This window comes from Hyperoodon ampullatus (genome assembly GCF_949752795.1).
Source record: "Hyperoodon ampullatus genome assembly, chromosome: 20".
Taxonomy (NCBI): Eukaryota; Metazoa; Chordata; class Mammalia; order Artiodactyla; family Ziphiidae; genus Hyperoodon; species Hyperoodon ampullatus.
In genome coordinates, this window is record NC_136933.1 from 11,721,022 (window position 1) to 11,742,017 (window position 20,996).

General features: G+C 37.9%; 2 protein-coding genes across 12 annotated transcripts in view; both read right to left on the reverse strand.

Annotated features, from left to right (window-relative positions):
• Positions 1–20,996, reverse strand: part of NRG1 (neuregulin 1) — a gene marked incomplete at both ends in the record, with an annotated part of 1,029,698 nt that overhangs the window by 112,300 nt on the left and 896,402 nt on the right. For 4 of the 11 annotated variants that reach the window (XM_079726574.1, XM_079726569.1, XM_079726579.1 and 1 more), the window contains one exon: positions 1,949–2,615. The exons of the other annotated variants lie outside the window; for them this stretch is intronic. In XM_079726574.1, coding sequence (XP_079582700.1) covers positions 1,949–2,615 — 667 coding nt within the window. Of the gene's footprint in view, positions 1–1,948; positions 2,616–20,996 lie in introns of those variants that run through there. 11 annotated transcript variants of the gene reach the window in all.
• Positions 2,930–3,118, reverse strand: LOC307068657 (uncharacterized protein; the record flags this gene model as incomplete). The annotated part of the gene is made up of 1 exon (XM_079726637.1): positions 2,930–3,118. One exon carries the CDS (start codon positions 3,116–3,118, stop codon positions 2,930–2,932), a length of 189 nt encoding a protein of 62 aa, XP_079582763.1.

Sequence of the window (20,996 nt, forward strand, 5' to 3'; positions counted from 1 at the left end):
GTAGAAGAATTTACCTTAAAAAAGAATTTCTCAAAACATCACAACATACTTTTTAACATGGTCCTAGATCAGGAAACTGAGCTGGAGGTTTCTTTGTTTGCTTGTTTTCCTCTGATGACAAAATTACAGGGTTTAGTTGAAGAGTTTTTCATAGGGTCCTCTTTCTTTTTCTGGACAGCTAAACCTATTCGGGCACATTTTAATTAAAGACTTAAGTTGAAAATGATAAAGACAAAGAAGTAACCTTGTCTTCATGGTGAATTGTGCTTCTCTTTGCAAGATCTGTACTTGCTTTTTATAGCCTGTCATTTCATCTGGGTATTATTTCCCGGTCACTTTGCCAGGTGGGAAGAGGCGGTGAATACAGTGATGGCTGTCAGACCTTTAATGACACTTCAGGGATTTGATAAAGATACAAAGCAGTGTCTGCAGAAAGGAGGTTCTTCCCTAACTACACCTGAAAAACAAGCCTCTTTTTTCTTTAAATCTTTGCCACTGAAACTCGTGTGTATGTAATGAGCTTGAATCACAAATCAAGTTTTTCTGTGCTTCTAGAACACATGGCTCTCCTTCATACTGAATATATCTGAAAAAAGATGTCTGTATTCTTCATTACCATCTAGAGGGAACCAGAAGGGGTATTTCATCACCGAATCTTTACCCCCAACTCTCCTTTAACTCTAAGAGATTTTACACATGTTATTCAGAACCAAGTTCTCTGATCCTTTACTTTTTTCTAAGTAAATAGTCTCAATGGTGAAAAGTGATAGATGATAGAGAAACAAAAATAAATTAGAAACATTAAAAAAAAAAGCTATAGAAAACTCCCCTTCTATAATAACGTTTAGAACAATCTGACTAGTCATGGTTTCATCCTTGACAACTTTTCCATTTTAAAGCATTGCAATGACCCAGAACAAACAGCTCTGTATTGTTTTAAGAGCGTGGCCTCTCTTTACTCAGGTGATGGACAAAAATGACACATCTAAAAAAAAAAAAAATGATGTACCTTACTAATGGATCTTGTACTTTTTAATGACTGTCAAGGAAGCTACTTAAACATTTGATTCCAGAAAACAAAACTAATTGGAAAAACTATAATGGAAAAGAATATGAAAAAGAATATATATATGTATATGTATAACTGAGTCACTTAGTTGTACAGAAGAAATTAACACAACATTGTAAATCAACTATACTTCAATAAAACTTAAAAAACCTAATTTGGGAAAATCCTTTCATGCAGATTTGTGCCACGTCCTGAATAAAACAAAACGGCACCATAATAAGGGCTCAGCAACTCAAACTACTATCTGAGCACGACGGCAACCGTCTGATGCTGCTGAGAGGTGAGCGCTATAAACATCTAAAGATTTCATGCGGTATCAGGAAGTACCAATTAAAATACAAACGTGGGGAGAAGTGGTTTAGGGAACAGGAAGAAGAGATGGAGAAAGAGAAGAGGCAGCTTGGGCTGGCCGGGAGGCAGAGGGTAACAGAAAGGTGAGAAGAGGTGATCGGAAGTTTATATGGGAAAACAAAAGGACACAGGATCATACTCACTGCTGTACAGAAGTCATGTTTATATATATATATATGGATGGTCTGATGTTTTAATCTTAGAAAGTGTTAGAAATCAGTGGAATGTAACTGAAATTCAAGCATGGCTCCCAGACGCTGAAGTTCTGGTTTCCCCACCCCAGATTTAACAATCCAGGTAGAGGGAGCTGCTGCTAGAGCATCGGTTCTAACCAGCAGTTCACGAGGTCTTTTCACGCCTCTCTCCAGGCCACCCCGGAGCATCCCAGTCACATGATACACTTAAACCAAACCATGCCATTAAAATCCAAGAAGAAAAGGACACAGGTACACACTCTGGAGAATACTGCTGAGGACCTCAAGCCCACCCCTCTCCTCTACACATCATCATCTGTCTGTCTCTACTTACAAAGTTTAGGAGCAGTCTGGAGATTAGTTTCTGTTGCTTGTGGCTGAGTGGCTGCCTTGGGTGTTCTCACCTCAGGGTTCCGAGTGGGTGAAGGGAAGGATGGAGCAGTGGATGGCAGGAAAGAAAAAGCGAAAATACGATTCTTCGGGGTTGGTACCGCTGAAGGCTCAGAGGACACAACGGCATTGTCAACTTGCACTGTAACTTGAACCTCAGTTTCAGAGTGAGCCCTAGAGACAGGTGAAGTGTATGCCTCAGATGATACCCACACAGCTGAGGCAGCAGTTGGATCCAGAGAAATAATAGGGTCCTGGCCTAACCCTCCGGGGTCAAGGTGAGTGGGAGAGTCATACTCAAAAATCTTGTCCACAAACACCCACTTGAGGCCGGCGATGCAGAGGCAGAGGCTGACTAGGCAAGCCAGAATGGGGACGATGCAGATTTTCTCTGAGTTGAGGCAACCTCTCAGGCGCTCAGCTTCCAGGCAGACACAGCAGGGAACGGCCAGGCCCACGAGTCCTGGGGACCTGCCATCTTCGGTCTGGGTCTCCGGCATGTCTTCTGCTGCCGGAAGCCCATCCAGAGATGGGTCTGCACTCAGCTGAGTGGAGGGGCTGCAGGACCTCTCAGCAGCTGCCTCGGACATGTCTGGGGGATAAATCTCCATCGGCTCACCTCCAGAAGGCCTGGCCTCCTGCACCGTCCATTACCATCCCCCAACCAAATGATACAGCATCTTACAGGGGGAAATCGATAAGTCCTCCAAGTCCAGAGCCATTACCCAAAGCAAGAGGACTCCAGGAGCAAAGCAGGCGAAGAAGAAAAGAAAGCCTCTAGCAACTACCAGATAAAAGTATATTGTAATTCTTTACTGCTGTTTCTGGGCCACTTTTGCAGTTCTTTTAAATGCTTCTCCAAAGCATCCCGGCTGGTCAAGAAGAACAGAGGCCAAAAGAGAAACCGAGCTGATTTGTCGGTCAATTAAGTAAACCAGTAGCCCAAACTGAAAGGCATGTCTCTCACCTCGAGCATCTGAAACTGGGGTCTGCTCAGATGGAGGAAACAACTGTCATGCAGGAGAAGTAAAAGCAAAAGCAGGACCAGCGGCGGCGGCGGCGGCGGCAGCAGCGGCGGCGGCAGGAGAGGCAGCAGTGACAGTAGCAACAGCATCCTGTTGTGTTAACGCGACGGCTGAAAGGGGCTGAATCATTACAGAGCAGCAGGTGCCTGCCCTCCGAGCATCCCTGCAAACGGTCTCATCGCAGAGGGATCTGAAGGCGAGAGCGCGGCCAGGAGGGGCGGTAACTGCGCTCCCCGCCCTGCCTCCACCCCTCACCCGGCAACCAACTATTCTTTGTCCTTCCCGAGCGCTCATTCACTTTCTGCCTCTGCGGCTCTTCCCTTCTTCACCGTCTCTCTCCCTTCCTCTCCCCTCCTCCTCCAAAAGCGTTCTCTCTCTCTCTCTCCTCTTTCTCCCTTTCCCTTTCTTTTTCCTGCCCCCTCTCCCACCCGCCTCCCTCCATCCGCACTCTGGGGCTGCTGGCTGGTCTGAGTGAAATCAGTACACCCAGCAACGCGGGACTGCCAGTGACTTCCTATTTTATCCAATTAGAAGGAATAAAGGCCATCAAATCAAAGAGAAGCTGGCAGGCACCAGTTAAGCTTAGTCCCCATGGCCCCCAACCCCGTCCGCCCTCCTTCTCTTTTTTTTTTCTCCCTACCGAAGCTGCCCCAGTTTTCCACCCCAACCTTGCCTGCTCTAAGTCTTGCTGGCTCTCTTTCCTGCACCCACTGTTGGGTCAGAAAAAGCCAGCGATCGATGCTAGCAATCTAACAAAGCTGGGATGGGGTGCGGGGCGGGGAGGGGAGGGAGGGATGTAGGTGGGACCTTATGGGTTGGACCTGAGGCTTGGCAAAGTCTGATATCTGATTCCTCCCCAGAGAGGTAAGCTTTTCAACAGCAATTTCTTCCTGCCTGCTGCTGAGAGATAGCATTCCTTCCCCAGCCCTCTAATAAGTTTTGTACACCAAGAGGACTGTTATTACCTGATTTTTCAACCAACAGCGAGAACATTTTTTTGTTTTCTAACCATGGACAGCTCTGCCTTCAGCTCTTTTTGCAATGATTCTGTTAGACTTGGTGATGCCCAAGCGTGAAGTGCCGAGTGTATGTTGGAGGATGGGGTGCTAGGGGAGAGGAGAGAGGTTCATATGTCCCCACTCTGGTCCCCTTTAAATTTCCATTGCCCTGTCCCACTCACAGCAGTCCTGGACTAATGTCCAGCAAACAAGAAATGCCGGTAAGTAAGCGAGCTACAGAGGAAGCAAAGGCTCCCACTTCATCCTGGAATTAGCCTTCATTGTGACTCCACACTGTTGGAGGTTGAATTCCCTGGGCACTGTAATATATACCACATGTCTTCAGCTATAACCGCACTGCAAAGATTAAGAAGAGTTTTCTATAAGAGCATGCCTTTGGGGTTAAGTCTCAGTAGCTTTACCTTACAGATAGTTTCGATGGTGACTTTTTTCTTTTTCCTTTTAAAACAGCAGTGGTGAAAAGACTGGAAGAAATGCACTGTACTTTAATAGAGTCCAGGCTGCCCTGACCCTCCAGTTCGTTGCGTGTCAGCACACGCGATACGCATCTGAATCTTTAATCCACACTTACTGTGACTGGACACCTGAATGGTTTCCAAGGAACCATTTTGCTCACATATGTCAACAGGAGTCTTAAAAACTGTCTCTAAATCCATACTACATAACCATCATGTGAGTCCCAGAAGCAATAAAATCTAGAGCTTAAATCCTGAGAGAATCTGCTTTAAGCACATTATGTTTTGTATAGCACAATCTCCACTGCTTTGAAATATTTTTAAGCACTGAGTGGGCATGAGATAATATTATCATTTCTTTCAGAACTAAATTAGCCCGTAATTATAAGTGATTTAAAGGGTAGTAATATCTTACAATGTGTTTGCAGTACTATCACTAACAACAATGACAAAAGCCTGAAGCAGTTTGCATAATTGTAATTATGACTCTGACAAACTTATGGGCAAAATGAATTATCCTTAAGTTCATCTCTATATAACCTGCACTGATATACCAGTAACTGGTACTTTAAAATAATTCATATGCCTGCTTTCTAGCTTTAACTATCTGATTTTAAAGCAGAGAGATTTTTCTTAAAGATTCTAGCAATGGACATGAAATTTCACATCACAGAAAATCTATATGGAGGCAATTACAGTATTCAAACTGAGAGGTATTAAGATTTTAATTATCAATATTCATGTAAATTCTCAAAATCAATATAGGCAAGTACATATTTGTGCTAAATTAGAATAATTTATAATTCCTTTAGATATCACCCAGGTTAAATTTGTGGTACTTAACTCCTCAATTCTGCCCCAAACCAATATTTCACTCAAGTATAATATACTGGCATTTCACCCACAGCCAAGGTCACCTAGATTTCAAAGACCAAAACGGGATTCAGGCAGCCCAATCAGGCAGCTAAGAGAAGACACTGAAAACAGTAACCCATCGTTAAGAAGAGTGGTCCTTCACTTGCACCAATAACAACTACTCACCTCACCTCTATCATTAAGAACAGACGTACTCAGCAGACAAAGAAATTACTGGGCACTGCTCTTGTTGTCCTATTAAAGGTGACCAACACTTACAAAGGAAAAGAACAGATTACGTAAAGGCTAGGATGGAACTTTGGAGACAGAATCCTGTCGGCTGCCACAGCTGTTTTTTCCCCTGGACTACACAAATCAGACTGTGGGATGTGTATGTGTCCTCCCTGGAGATGTAGCCTATGAACACTGTGGCTTCTTGGAGCTAAGATCAGCTTGCAGGGAGCCAGCAACCTATAAAGTTGTTTCCCATCCAACTGGAAGGTAAACCTAATTGAGGAAAGGGAGTAAGTAGGACAGGAGGTAAAGAATAAAAGGAATTTTCCATTCGTTCTACCCTTGAGACTACGAGTCAGAAGTTGCCTTTATCCCTTTACCAAATCTCTATAGCAATAAAGAAGTGAGAACAGGGTAGTGTGAATAGGATTAGGGATCAGAATTTCATCCAATAAAACAAGCGTGTTTGTAGGAAGAACTCCAAGTACACTTCACTTTAACCCTTTAGGCTCCATCTCCAATAAAGCTTACGAACACCGATATTTCCACGTCCCTTTAAAAAATGAACAAGACAGATTTCTACTACTTTTTTTTTTCTTTTTCTTTTTCTTTTTACACATCACCTTTCTTTTACAATTACCCTGAACATGTTTGAAACTAGATGGAGATGGTGGTTGCACATCATTGTGATAAATGCCAATGAACTGTTCACGGTAAGATGGTCAATTTTATGTTATGTGAATTCCAACTCAATAAAAAAAAATTACACTGCACACTCATCATGGTTTCAGCTTCCCCAACATTTACTGTTAAAAGGAAAACCTAGTCTATCTGACCACTTTTACTAGTGGACTGCACTAAAATAATGAGACTTTGTCAAGTACAGTTTGCCCTTTCTTCTACAAAATCTTAGTAGGTCATGTAGCATTGAATCTCTGACAATTATTAATTAACTAAGAACTGTGAATTGATGTTGATGATTCAATACTGCATCCCAAGGAACTCAAAAGCACAAAGATATAATAAATTGATGTGTCATTGAGAGTTTCAATTCAAAAGAAATTTTATGAGACAATGAGCAAGGCTTATAACTCTAGCTCATTTTATGTACTCAAAATATTATTTCTCATTGCTCAACACCATTCCATTCCCGTATTTAGAATATACCAGAAATATGAGCAAAAACTGGGGAGAGAGTGGCAGTTATTTGAACTATCTGTATTTTCAACACAGTGTGCTTTGTTTTGAAATGTGTGATAAACTCATCACTGGAATGTAAATTCTGTAAGGGCAAGCACTTGTGTCTGTTTGCATCACTATATCCCTACTACCTAGAACATGCCTGGCACACAGAAGGCACTCAGTTAAGTATTATTGAGTTAATGCATCAAAATGGAAACTCTACTAAAGACGGATGTACCAACTATGGAAAAAATATCTTAAAGACATGGATATGCCATACAGAGTTTTATTTGCATGAATAAATGCAAATACTATTAAATTTCACTGTGTGTATTGGAAAGAAGGAAAATCATCTTTATAGTGACTACTCTGAGGTTATATGGATGGATGGTCATTCATAATGTTTAATAGAGCAATATATGTGGAATCAGTTGACTTGAACAAATATCTTTGCTCTGTTTCATTAATATTCACTACTATAGGTTCACAGCACAAAGCAGCACAGCTAAGAGATAATTTCTGTTTGTTTTACCCTTAAATACTGTGGCAAATGGCACAAAAATACAAGGGATCATCTGTGTTTTTAAGTGCATGTATATGTATAATCTTATTTAAAGAAAATCATAAAGGCTGTACTTTGGTGCAGTAAGAGAAATTAAACATAAGGAAGAGATACATCTGATAATCAATGCTAATTTAATACAAGTTCAGTAAAGTTTCAAAACATGGAAGTTTTTGAACCTGATTTATACTTAGGCACTAGCTATTTGTTTATAGTTCAGTTGCTGGTCAGCTGACTCTATAAACTGGTCCCCAGATGAATCAAAAAATGTAGTGTACAGCACCTCACTCTTACAAATGCCCTAGAAATTTGTTTTTTAAATCATCTGTTTCAGGTAGAAACTGTTGAGCATGAGGTGGGCCACATGTGAAGGCAGTTATGAATTACTCGTAAGAGAGGACCATCTACTCAAGAGATTCTGAAACGTCATATAAAGCCACGTATAAAATAAGCCCTCACAATCTACCTGAAATAAAGGAAGCTTGCGGAAAGGAATGATCTGAATTGTTCTACTTTTAAATACAATCCAAATTTGTAAATTTGAAAAGACTTCAGCCAGAGGAAACATGTTAACAATATACATTTTCCTTAGAGTCTACAGAGTTCTCTCCTTGTTGCTGATCAAAAGAAAAATGTAAAGCTCCACCAAAGGGAAAAAAGGGAGTGATAAAAATATATGCAGTTTCTAGAACTGATTTGGCATTCCAGTGAGCCGTCTAACCCGAGATTCTGTTGTAAGGTCATAAGCCTTACAATACTCATACAAGCGGAAGTATCCCATTTAAAATCAAATGCCAGCTCTATATTTTTCTGCTATTTCTCAGTCCAAGGGGTGGGAACTCTTTCTGCATTGTTGCAATTTTTATTACTTTAAAACTATGAATTTGAAAGTCATAAGACAAAAATATCTTATGATTTGGCCTCCCATTCAGAACTTCCTATCATAAGTCGTACCATGTATTGCTAGAGTCAGATCTGTTTAAGAATGACTTGTTTCTTTTCTCTCTATCTCTGAAACTATGTGGAGTGAAAGGATGTAGCCTTAATGCAAAGATGAACTGTAATCTCAAGAATAGTTAGATTTCAATTTTTCATTGACTATTGGAGCTGGAACAGCCCTTGCCCATGAATTTTATCTTACAGAAGAAGGAAAAAACAAAACAAAACAACCAGTCTCCGAAGATAAAAATAATCTGCCTGGAGCACCAAAGTTAATTTCAAAGTCAAGACTGGAATTCAGGGCTATTGCTCCTCCTCTTTGAACTCATTTCTACAAAGGGAAGCTCTTTAGTTATGTACTAACCATGTAGATATCCTTGAGTTACTGCCAGACAATGGACGGTTTAGATTTTCTATCATTACTGCCACGGGTTATCTCTAAAGAAACATCTCACTTTGACCTTTTACTGCAACTGTTTCTACTTGAAAGTTTAATCTATATAATGCTCCCATGACCACTTTTGGTCACAACTCTACTGAATATTCAGACCCTTTTTCTGGAGGTTATTAAGAAACGAATATTCATATTTAGACTCATTCAACAGCATTTCATCATTAAGGGGACACACAGAATGTGGGCTCTAATCGCTTACATGAGAAGGTCCAGAATAAAGAACCTAGAGATTATCATACTAAGTGAAGTAAGTTAGAGAAAGACAAATATACAACATCACTTTTATGTGGAATCTAAAAAGATGATACAAATGAACTTATTTACAAAACAGAGATAGACTTACAGACGTGGAAAACAAACTTATGGTTACCAACGGGGAAAGTGGGGGAGGGATAAATCAGGAGTTTGGGATTAACATACACACACGACTATATATAAAAGGGATAATCAACAAGGACCTACTGTATAGCACAGGGAACTCAATATGCTGTAATAACCTATAGGGGAGAAGAATCTGAAAAAGAATGGATATATGTATATGTATAACTGAACCACTTTGCTGTACACCTGAAACTAACACAGCACTGTAAATCAACTATACTCCAACATAAAAGAAAAATTAAATTAAAAAAAGAAGGTATAGAATAAAGAAACTTTAGTGAATGGAAGGGAGCTTATCCTCAGGAAGGAAGACTGTCACTCCAAAATAGGGATCAGCCCAGTATTATTGCGACGAATGATTCAAACACATACAATATCAAATGTTGTCAATATCTGAGAATTGGTGGGCCAGGCTCACATCCTCTTTTAATCTGGAGAATTAGAAATCTGGGACACAGGAAGGAGTGATTGTCAGGAACAGGAAAAGGAAGGCTTCTGATGACTGAGTTATACTCTGAAATACGATGATTAGAAAATCCCAGGTCCAAATATGAAGACTTATTCCAGAGAAACCTATATTCTATTTGTTGACATAATCCATCACCTATATATTATTTTAAATAATATAATAAGACATATACATCATGCATGCTGGAATATTTGGATACAAGATGCATTCATATATGCAACTTACTTGAAATTGCATCAGAAATAAAAAGTTGATTGATAGATAAATGGATACATATTTGATAAAGCAAATATGGCGACTGTTAACACTGTAAAATCTAGAGATTGGGTATACATTGTTTACAAGTCATTCAACTTTTCTGTATGTTTCAAAATTTCATAATGCAATGCTAGAAAAAGTTTAAAAAGACTTTTTCATGGCTGTTTCTGACTGCCATATATGTAGTATGTTTTATTATAAAAACTCCTAAGCCGATGCCAAACCAAACCAAATAATCTACCAATTCCACATTCGGTAACCTGCACTCAATTATTCTCCTTCCTCCACTGCACGATGCCTCCCCACCCACCTTCCCCCACCACACTTACTTTAAGATGAATTCCAAAATTATATCAAGAATATAAGATTCACCCTAATTTGAATCATTGTCTAATGACAATGGAGTATCTTTATATGACAAACCATTAGCTGCTGCAGAAAATCTAAGAGCTTTTCCTGAACCCACCTCCCAGACCATTCATTTATTGAGAAGGGATTTTTTTTTTAATGTGATACTTCACTCACTAGGGATTAGAACATCTATGAATAACATGAATAGGGAAATTGTACAGTTCATTCTACTGACAAAATGAGAAAGGTTGGACAGTAAGCTTCAGTTTGTTGAGAAAAAAAAAAAAAAAGAATCCTTTTATTGTTAATGACACTCCCATCCTGAACACATCTTTTTCAAAGATCAAATGGTCAGTGGACACTATAAGGCCAAAGGTTCTGATGTGGAAGTTGGGTTTCTCCACTGCTGTATTTCCCACCCAGTTATGCATACACATATTTTATAAAACTATTAAATATTTATGACACAGTACAAAGCCCCTCTAAAAGCATCTGTATTTAACTAAATCATGTCACTGACAGCAAGAGGCATGCACAGCAATTTAACCTAGCAGGAAAAGTACTTCTTTTACATCTCACTGCAATGCAGAGAGTTTCAACCATACGCTTATTTCTGTCCCCACATACTGTCCGTAAGAAGGAAAAGCTTAACTTAAGTGGTTCAAGGGGCTTTTAGACAGGCTTCTCAAATGAAACATAAATCTTTTGAAGTGTTTCTCAAAAATTCTTTCCTGAGGCTTTGCCAGGACTCTGTCACTAGAGGTCAGACAAATAACCCATCCTCAGGTTGTCTCCTTAACCCCAGGTTAAATACCTGGATTTAGCCCCATCTTTTCTTATATCACCACGTCCTTCCAAATGTTTGCCATAGTCTATCACTGACTGATGTCAAAGGCATCCAAAAAGTACCCATGTCCAAGTGCATCCCTCTCAGTCTTCCCTTTACCCACAAAAAAACTCCAAGTTTCGTATGGGCATATCAAAAGTTAAATTATTGTTAAACACTCATATACCTTAATACCAAAGAATCTCTTGAGACAAGTACTACTACTTAAGCGTTTTTTAAGGTACCTAAGCATTTGGTGATGCAAAAGAACAGCAGAGAGAGAGCTCTGAAATGAAGAAAAAAAAAGTGCAAGAGAAGGCAAAACATCTTAGGCATCTTAGGCTCAGAGCTAACTGTACTCGTGGAGCCAGAAGGGTTCAAAATAACCTCTGGCTGGTAAAAAAAATGTGTTGAATGGGTACAAAAATAATTATTTTAGTGATATGTATGCTGTCAAAAAATCAGGGCTAAATGCTTGAGCTGTCCAACTCAAAATGAAATATTACTGTTATTCAGCCAACATACAGCAAGTGATTAGGAAATTTGCTGCTCAGCATTTAAACAAACTTCTTTTCACACTCTGGCAGGTAAAAAATGGAAAACCTCAGGATGACCTGCTTCTCAAAAGCAGATTGCAGATTTTAAAGTCGTGGTATTTTATGTAATGAAAAGTAACTTACATTTCTAAAGCCCCACAATATATGTTAATTTATCTACACATCCATCCACCCATCCATCCAAAATAATGCTTACTAAGTGGCCGCTTATGTCCCTGGCATTGTGCTGAGGCTTATAGATTTGGTAGCAAGAAGGTAAAAGAAGTTCCACCCCATAATGTCTCTTTTCTCTGAAGTAGCAAGTGAGGTTATCTGCCGAGAGAAGGCATGATGCAAAGTTTGAGCACGGTAAGGTCTTAGTCACCTTGGAAAACAGATGAGAAGGTTGACTGTAAAAAACAGAAGCAGGTCAGACATCGCAGCAAGTATTAGATACACATCTGTCCTTCCTTATTTATAATTCTCACTATCAGGATCCTTACTTCTCCTCTTGAGAATTATATTTTGAAAGTGCAACCAATGGAAGAAGACTTCAAAAAAGTCATTGGAGGATATTATGCTAAGTGAAATAAGTCAGACAGATAAAGACAGATACTGTATGATATGACTTATACGTGGAATCTAAAAAATACAACAAACTAGTGACTATAACAAAAAAGAAGCAGATTCACAGATATAGAGAACAAACCAGTGGTTACCAGTGGGGAGAGGGAAGTGGGGAGGGGCAATATAGGGGTAGGGGACTAAGAGGTACAAACTATTAGATATAAAATAAGCTACAAGGGGAATTCCCTGGTGGTCCAGTGGTTAAGACGCCACACTTTCACTGCCGGGGCTTCAATCCCTGGTCAGGGAACTAAGAGCCCACAAGCCTCGTGGTGCAGCCAAAAAAAAACAAAAAAAAAAGCTACAAGGATATATTGTACAACACAGGGGATATAGCCAATATTTTATAATAATGATAAATAGAGTATAACCTTTAAAAATTGTGAATCACTATATTGTACACCTGTAACTTATATAATATTATACTTCAACTATACTTCAGTGAAAAATGAATTTTAAAAAAGTGTCACTGATAACATAAGAAATGATTTTTCTGTTGAGCTCTACAGGACCTGGACCCAAACAAGACTGAAGTGGGGCGAGAGGAGGAAGAGAAAAGAACATGAATAAATATGATAATGAGAAGGTTAAGTTCACACACATATCACAATCTCCACTTTGGACAGATTTACTTCTCAAATCAGTGTACCTTTTTCTGATGCCAGAATTTAATTTGCAACATAAGGTGATCCACTTAGTTATGCTGTGTGGCTTAACTCTGGCCACGATGAAACCAACCTATTCAAATGATGTTGCCAGTAAGTCCATGAATCAAAGAACTTTAACCTACTACACACCGTAATGCCCCTCTATTGTATACTGCTTCTAATATGAACAAGATGAGGGAAGAAGACATGCCATAAACCCAGAGATCAGCAGGAAAGTTTAACTTCTCTCTTTCAAGTATTACTTGGAAGAAATTAAATCAGTATTGGGAAACATTGTGTGTTTACAGCAAGCTCAAAATTAGCCATATTAAATTGAAAAGGGAAAGTTTGGTCTTTAATGACTCTTCTGCCATAGATTTCCCACATATTTTTAAAAATGTGTGCCTTTTCTCAGTTTTTCCAGATCCGTGCTAGGTTGATCTTATCCCTGCTGCCTTTGAGAACTTCATTCATTCATTCACTCATTCATTCCTAAGTGCCTAATATGCGCCAGGCCCTGCACAAGACTGAGAAAGAAAGAGGGAAGGAGGCTGCAGTGGTTCCTGCTTCCAAGGTGTTACATAAAGGACTTCATTTTCCTAATCCCACTCTGGCACGAATGCAAATACTGCAGAAGTGAGAGTCGATAGTCTTAGAATAGATTCTATTTGTGTGGTAGACACACTGTGGAGTGATTAAAAAAAAAAAAAAGAGCCCAGCAAGAAATGCTGTTTGTTGTATATGCATGTCCAGGTTTCTCAGATTTTCCTTCACTTAGGATCCAGTTACGAAAACATTTACTTCTGAGAGCGTTTTGTTTTGACAAGTGATGGAAGAAGAATGCAGAAATTCATTTCCAGAAGGGACCATGTCTAGGCAAGAGGCCTTTAGAAGTACCAGACAATTGGAGGCAGAAAAACCTAATCCATCTATTTCCATTCTCAGAAACTATCAAAACAAAACACCCATCAAAACAGACTGGGCTATAGTAGAAATCTGATGGTGGGTTGATTTTTTTTACAGTTCTTTAAAAAGTTTTTTCCTTGACTGTTTTTGGTGGGTGGACTAAAATAAAAAAAATAAAATATTAATACATTTTATTATCTTTTTGATGAAGACTTCTTATTTACTGGTGACGCCAATGCACAGTTTTAAATTTAGTTACCCAAATTTCCTGAATTATTAAGGAAACATTTTAAATGCATAGAAATTCTGACATTTCAAAATATACACATCAAAAAGAAAAAATTATATTACATACATACAGATTCAGATCTGAAGATATGATTCAATAATTGGTTGCTTGTAGAAGCTAGTTTAATCAATAAAGAAGGTCAGCGTGATTGAAAGAAAGAAGTATTAAACATTTTGACTAACATTAGTTCTGGTAACTACCTAGGCTCTGCAAAATCACTGACGCGGCAAGACTAAAGATGACCAAATAAGCTTTACTATTAAAGTTATAAGTTATCATCCTCATAAATATATGAGCTGTTCAAATATGAATTGATGGTAATTAAAGAAACCAATGATAAAATGATCAGAATTAATATCCTTTATCAAATTAGAAACATGATTTTTCCTTTTTTCAATTAATTCTGATGAAAATATACAGAGCAATCCACTTATTCAACATCTAAATCAATTTGAATTTTTTATCCTTACAACATAATTTTAATGTTGAACACTGTCAATCTATGAATTTCCAATAATGGTATTGTATATCCCATGAAGAAAAGGATATATATTGGGGTGGAACTTTCTTATTTTATATTAACATTGAAGGTGCATTTGAAAGAACATTGCTGAAACAGTTTTCACTTTTTAAAAATGGTGTCCCTTGTTTAAGTGCTAATATCCCTTATGCTCAAAAATAAAACATTAATTTTTAATTCTGTAAGTAACACGTGAAAGTTAAAAGTATGATGTATATTTCTTACTTTGCTCTTAACATATTAACATAGCATTTCCCCTTCTTCCTTTCCAATCCAACAAAGTGTTATACCATCAAGATACCTGGAGCATCAGGTATTATCTTTAACCAACATCTCATCTCCTTATTGCTCTTAAGGACAAGTGTGCACACACCCAAAAAGTCAGTGAATTCTGTGCAAACTAAAAGAGGCTCTTAAAATGAAGAGCAAATTAGATCTAATTATAGGTGATGGAGTTTCAAAACGTCCTAGATTAACATTACAAGCACTTCCCATGGTAAATTAAGCATGCAGTTTAGTCAGCAAAGATCTTTTTTATATATCTTGTTTATGTCTACTATAAATACCATAAGCATTCCTTTAGCATTTAACCCAGTGATGAATGCATCTATGATGGAGTCAGGTTCTAATTAGTGAGTAACTGCCTGCAAATATTTCCACAACTGTTCATCTCCCAACTCTTTTACCCTGACTAAAAGAGACATGCTTACCAAAGTCTAAGGGTTCATGTAGTTACAGGAAACCAAATGCATTATTTATAAGGACGCACAGCCTAGAAAGTTCGGCTATGCCGCTTACCCTAGCAGTAGTAGGCTCTAAGCTATTGGCAACAGGAAGCTTGCCAGTGCATTAGAAAATGGGATTGAAGGGATCCCTGCCAAATAAAATAGCTAAGTAATAACAAACGTTAAAGAAGAGCCTTGGGGGTTGGTGGGAGTCCTGAGCTCACCCGCTGAAGCACAATTCAGATCACCAAGCTTTTGCAGTCAATGCAGAAAGAATAATACTAATTAATTCTTTGTGTCTTATCTTTCTTGAGTACTTGCTTTTTAATTAGTTATACATTGTTTTTTATTAATGTTACTATAGTATCTGTACACAAATGAGAAAATTACAATTGCTATAAAATAGGTACGGTGCACAGTATCAGATTTCAAGTGCAGGGAGAATTAATTCTGTACTTGTACTGCCCCCCTGTTTATCAATCCATAATCACTGTTTCAGTGATTCTGGACAAATCAGTATTTTTTCCCCCTTTGATTTCAAAGAAAAAGAAACCTGCCACCAAAAAAAAAGCCATAATTTCTTATTCTTCATGTGTTCAAAACTGATACATTGCTTCAGAGATACCTGTCATGACTTTAAGTAGATTTTGAGATCGTGCCATTCAAGTTTCATTTTCTGTTTAATCGTGGTCAGCAACTTGGAATTTACACCACAGTGCAAAAAAAGGCTGCCTGCTTCAAATGTTAACAGCAGCAGGGGATGAGAATGCCATCTTGCCTGGGCAGGAAAACCCTAAAAACTGACAAAATAAGTCAATCTAAACACACACACCACACACACAAAACTTACTGTGGGAACTGTTAAAAGCAAATAACCTTCCATATCAATCTGACATTGAAACAAAAAGCTATGGTTTTTATTCTGCATCTCAAAATTGATCTGAAAATTATCATCAAAATCAAGGATGAAGTAGTTGAGGCTACGTATCACATATTTATGCTTATTCTTTTCTTGAATAACCTGAGTTTCATATTTAATATTTAATGCATATACCTGTTTATGTGGAGGAGGAGAAGCTCATGGTATTCCTTCTAAATTATCCAAGTACCTAACAAATATAATTTGTTACCAAAAACTCTCTAGTTTTAACGCCTTTTATCATGGTAAATGGGCATACATATTTCTGTACCTTGCTCAGGAACCTTGATTCATAGAACTGATTTGGTCCAAGTGATTAAAGTAGCCAAGTGGTAAAAGTAGTTACAATGATCACATGGCCTTAGCGACATATGATAGAGGTCACAAGAGGAACTCTCCGAAGGTTTTTCTCTCACCCTCTCCCTCTACTATCAGTGTGTATAAAGAACACAGGACATGGGGTCAGAGAAGCTGGCATGGAGCTTGTTATATAGCCTTGAGAAATACTGAATTGTCTGAGCCTCTCAGTTACCTCATCTATCCAATGGGACAAATAATATCTATTCTCAGATGAAAGTACCTGACACATGGTAGGTGCCCATTAAAAGACATTGTTACACTTCATTATTACTTTTTTCATGATAATAAAAGAAAAATCAACCTTTTTAGCACCACGGCATTCCCTTACTCCCAAACAGGTGACTCTTCAGCACCACAGGGAGAACAGCGACCAACCAGTTAATATGTAGATTTTCATATAATTTGCAATAATCCCATCTAAGGTGAAACAGTCTTATACATCACCATGTAAACAACTATTTATCATAAAATGAAGAAACCTTCAACATATAAAATCCAGAAATAAATTTAAAGTAGAAGTGTATGGAGTGTGAAATGCTTCTCAAAATGTTAAAAGCTCTAATAAATATGATTTAAGCCAATGTGAATTTTTTCAACTTTGATTTTTAAATATTTAAATACATTTTTCATGATTGAAGGTTTAGGTGGTTTTCCTATAATTACACACATGTACAACTTTTAGAAATCACGATAATCTAACTAAAAAAATCATCTCACTATTAATGTTCATATCCGTTTAATAAATACTTCCTGGGAACCAGCATATTGGTGTGTTATGGGAATGGAAACACAAACCAAAATTCCTTCCTTCAAGACCTTATATTCTGGTTTGGGAAGTGATGTGCATACCTGTGACAATTGTTAAGTGGCAAGTTTGTTATTTGAAGAGCTAGGAAATCACCAAGAGAGTACGGCTGGGCCTTGGAAGATAATCTAACATCTGGGTATAACAAATCATAGAGTTTGCTTTTATTCTTTGATTAGACAAAGACTTTTTTTTTTTTTTACAATTTCAGAGCATCCTTTTACTAAAATATACCCAAGTCTTCACTTCTTCTAAAAAGGTGGGAGAATACGACATTTTTAAAATTATTGAGACTATAGCTGACCCTATTCTTCGTGAAGACTCTCTCCACCAGAAGCCTCTATTAGACTTACTTCTGAATGCACTTTTTACCCAAAAGGTCACAGCCAACATTCTAAAAACTTGAAAAAAAAAAAAACCAAGCAGAAAATTTTACCATAATACTAGTTTCTGTGTGTATATATGTAGTGGATGTGATGTTTCATTTCTATTTTTGCACTAAGCTTAACAGTTTTAAATCTCAGTTCCCTTTACCTGTAATGTAAAAACATTTTTAAAGGTTCGAATAAACCGCCTATGTGTGCTTGAGTCACCTATTTCCTTCCTAAAGGTTATTTTGCTTTCACACAGCTTCATTTGCACATACAAGGTAATTCTCCTGCCCCCATGATCTGTTCATTCTAAAACACACCCAGGTGGTTTATTTTTTCACAGATAACTTGAGGAAAGTCTAAACAAAGATGTATTTCTGCTCTGGAGCATTAGAGACATGAAATTAAGAAGCTGCTACGAGGAAGGAAGAGGAAAAAAATCCATCTGGATCAACTAAAGGGAAATGTACAAACTTCGTAAAATATCTGTTATGGCCACTTAATTTTTTCTCAGACATATTCCCTTCATATCACATTTTATCATAAAGATACCCTGTCTGGGGCTTCCCTGGTGGCACAGTGGTTGAGAGTCCACCTGCCGATGCAGGGGACACGGGTTCGTGCCCCGGTCCGGGAAGATCCCACATGCCGCGGAGCGGCTGGGCCCGTGAGCCATGGCCGCTGAGCCTGCGCGTCCGGAGCCTGTGCTCCGCAACGGGAGAGGCCACAACAGTGAGCGGCCCGCGTACCGCCAAAAAAAAAGAAAAAAAAAAAGATACCAGCAGGTATCCCCCTATCAGACAGAGGAAACCTACTAAGAACAAAGCTAGCATTTGTAGAGAAGCAAAGCATACACACTAAGAAATCATCGTATTATATCATGTGAGCTTCTGGATCAAACTGGGCCAGTTTTATGAGCTAATATACTCCCTTTATATTTAATCTCTTTGGAGTTGAATTTCTATCACCTGCGGTAGAGAAACTCCTAATTGAATCGCCATCCATAGTTCTTATTTTACTGCTTTACCATGTTGTTCCTCTACCTTATTCCTTCCTTTTGAGGGACGAGAGGGGCCTGCTTCCTACAGCATCCAGGGTCTTTTAATAATAGATGGGCCTCTATTCCCATCGTCCTATTTCTCAGATCCCTAGATAACTTGAAAAAAAAAATGAAGAATGAAGAAATCCACCAAGTTCATCATTTATTTTGGTAAGTAAATTTATCAAAATCCTGCTGGCTCTGTTTTCCTAGATGCTTTCTTTGTATATGTCTCTCTGTCTCTAATCTCTTCAACATTTAAAAATTTTTTATATTTTGTCTATATAATCCACCTCACTGCTCTATTCCTAATGATTAAAAACACTTACTGTAGTTTTAATACTTTTCTAAAAACAAGAAAAATAAAGAAGTCCTTCCCTCTCTCAGCTGATATACAAAAAGATGGAAGTTTTTTTAATGTTAAAGGGAATATTCCAGTAAAAAGCCCCCAAAAGAATAAAATACAGAGAAATAATTGCTCTAGGGCTGATAATTTTCTACTACTGAGTTTAGCTATCATACAAATCATATCTAGGATTTACAGTCTTATGTGATAGGTTAAATAGTAATCAGCCTGGAATAAGGTCATGCCTCTACCCCAAACATCAACTACCACTGAGGAAGATTTCCCTGTTTGTTGAAGATCTGATGCCTATTAGCACAATGGCTCTAAGATTATTCCCACCTCTGTAAATAGCATGTTTTGAAACAGATAAATTCTCAAACTAACAAAGCCAAAGAGCAAGTCACTGAAATGATTCTAGACCGTTTTCTGCTCCTTTTATAGTATTAAACCTTTGAATTTTGTTGCTATTAATTAAGGGTTCTCCTGTCCATTTCATTACACCTTGTAGACTGTGGAGAGTATATTATTTCACTTAAAAGCTGACTGCCTTTTTTTTTTTAAAGAAGCCCTCTTCATTCTTTCTTTTTTTTAAGAAGCTCAAGCTGCACGGATGGACCTAGAGATTGTCATACTGAGTGAAGTAAGTCAGGAAGAGAAAGACAAACATCATATGATATTGCTTATATGTGGAATCTAAAAAAACGGTACAAATGAACTCATCTACAAAATGGAAATAGAGTTACAGATGTAGAAAATAAACTTATGGTTACCAAGGGGTAAGGGGGGAGGGATAAATTGGGAGATTGGGATTGACATACACACACTACTATATAGAAAATAGATAACTAATAAGGACCTCCTGTATAGCACTCACTACTACTCAATACTCTGTAATGGCCTGTATGGGAAAAAAATCTAAAAAAGAGTGGATATATGTATACGTATAACAGATTCACTTTGCTGTACACCTGAAACTAACATGACATTGTAAATCAACTATACCCCAATAAAAATTTTTAAAAATTTAAACCACTAAAAAAAAGAAAAAAAAGGAAACTCAAGCTAGTTGCATGGATCCTGTAAGACTTTGTAATTTAAAAAAAACATGATTGAAATCAGAAGATTCAGGCTTAAATTTATGTTCTACCACCTATGTACGTAGTTTTTGAATTTGGACATGTCAGAAATTTCTGAGTCTCACATCCCTCAACTGACAAATGGGATGAAATCTAGGTCACAGAATTACTGTGTGAATAAATGACTCAATATATGAAAATATACCTTGTAAAATATACAGTACGATACAAATATCAGTTATTTATATATACATAGCACACACATATTTGTCTGGGTCAAGAGAATAATTTTGGAAAAGGTTAATTTCAACTGAATACAAAAGGTTAAGGATGATTTAGTTATAAGCTTGATCAAAAGTTTTCCCTTATCAAGTAGTGGAATGCAATGACAGATACTGAATGCCTTTAGAAAGGCAGAACTGAAGAATTATATTACAGTTGCAGGGAGTACTGTAAAGGAAAATGTAAGACACATTCACATATAAAATGAGTGAACTTAGCATGAAGGTGAGAATATGAATGACTGTGACATACAAGCCCCTACTCTTGCTCCAAGTCAGTGTATTGTCCTAAAAATCTGTAACTAACTCTCTAGGCAATCAGGAAAATGGAAGTAATACCAGTTGGGCAATCTCCACTTAAAAATTTTCTTTTATTGCTATAGGATGCATGGCAATTTGTTTGTCATTCTCCACAAGAGACAGAGCCACCACACCCTTGAAAAGACCGTGTTTATAGAAATCTGGAAACACAATTTGCATTCAGTTAGAAGTAGCTGTCTAATGGTGACAGGATAGAGTTCATATTTTGCCACCA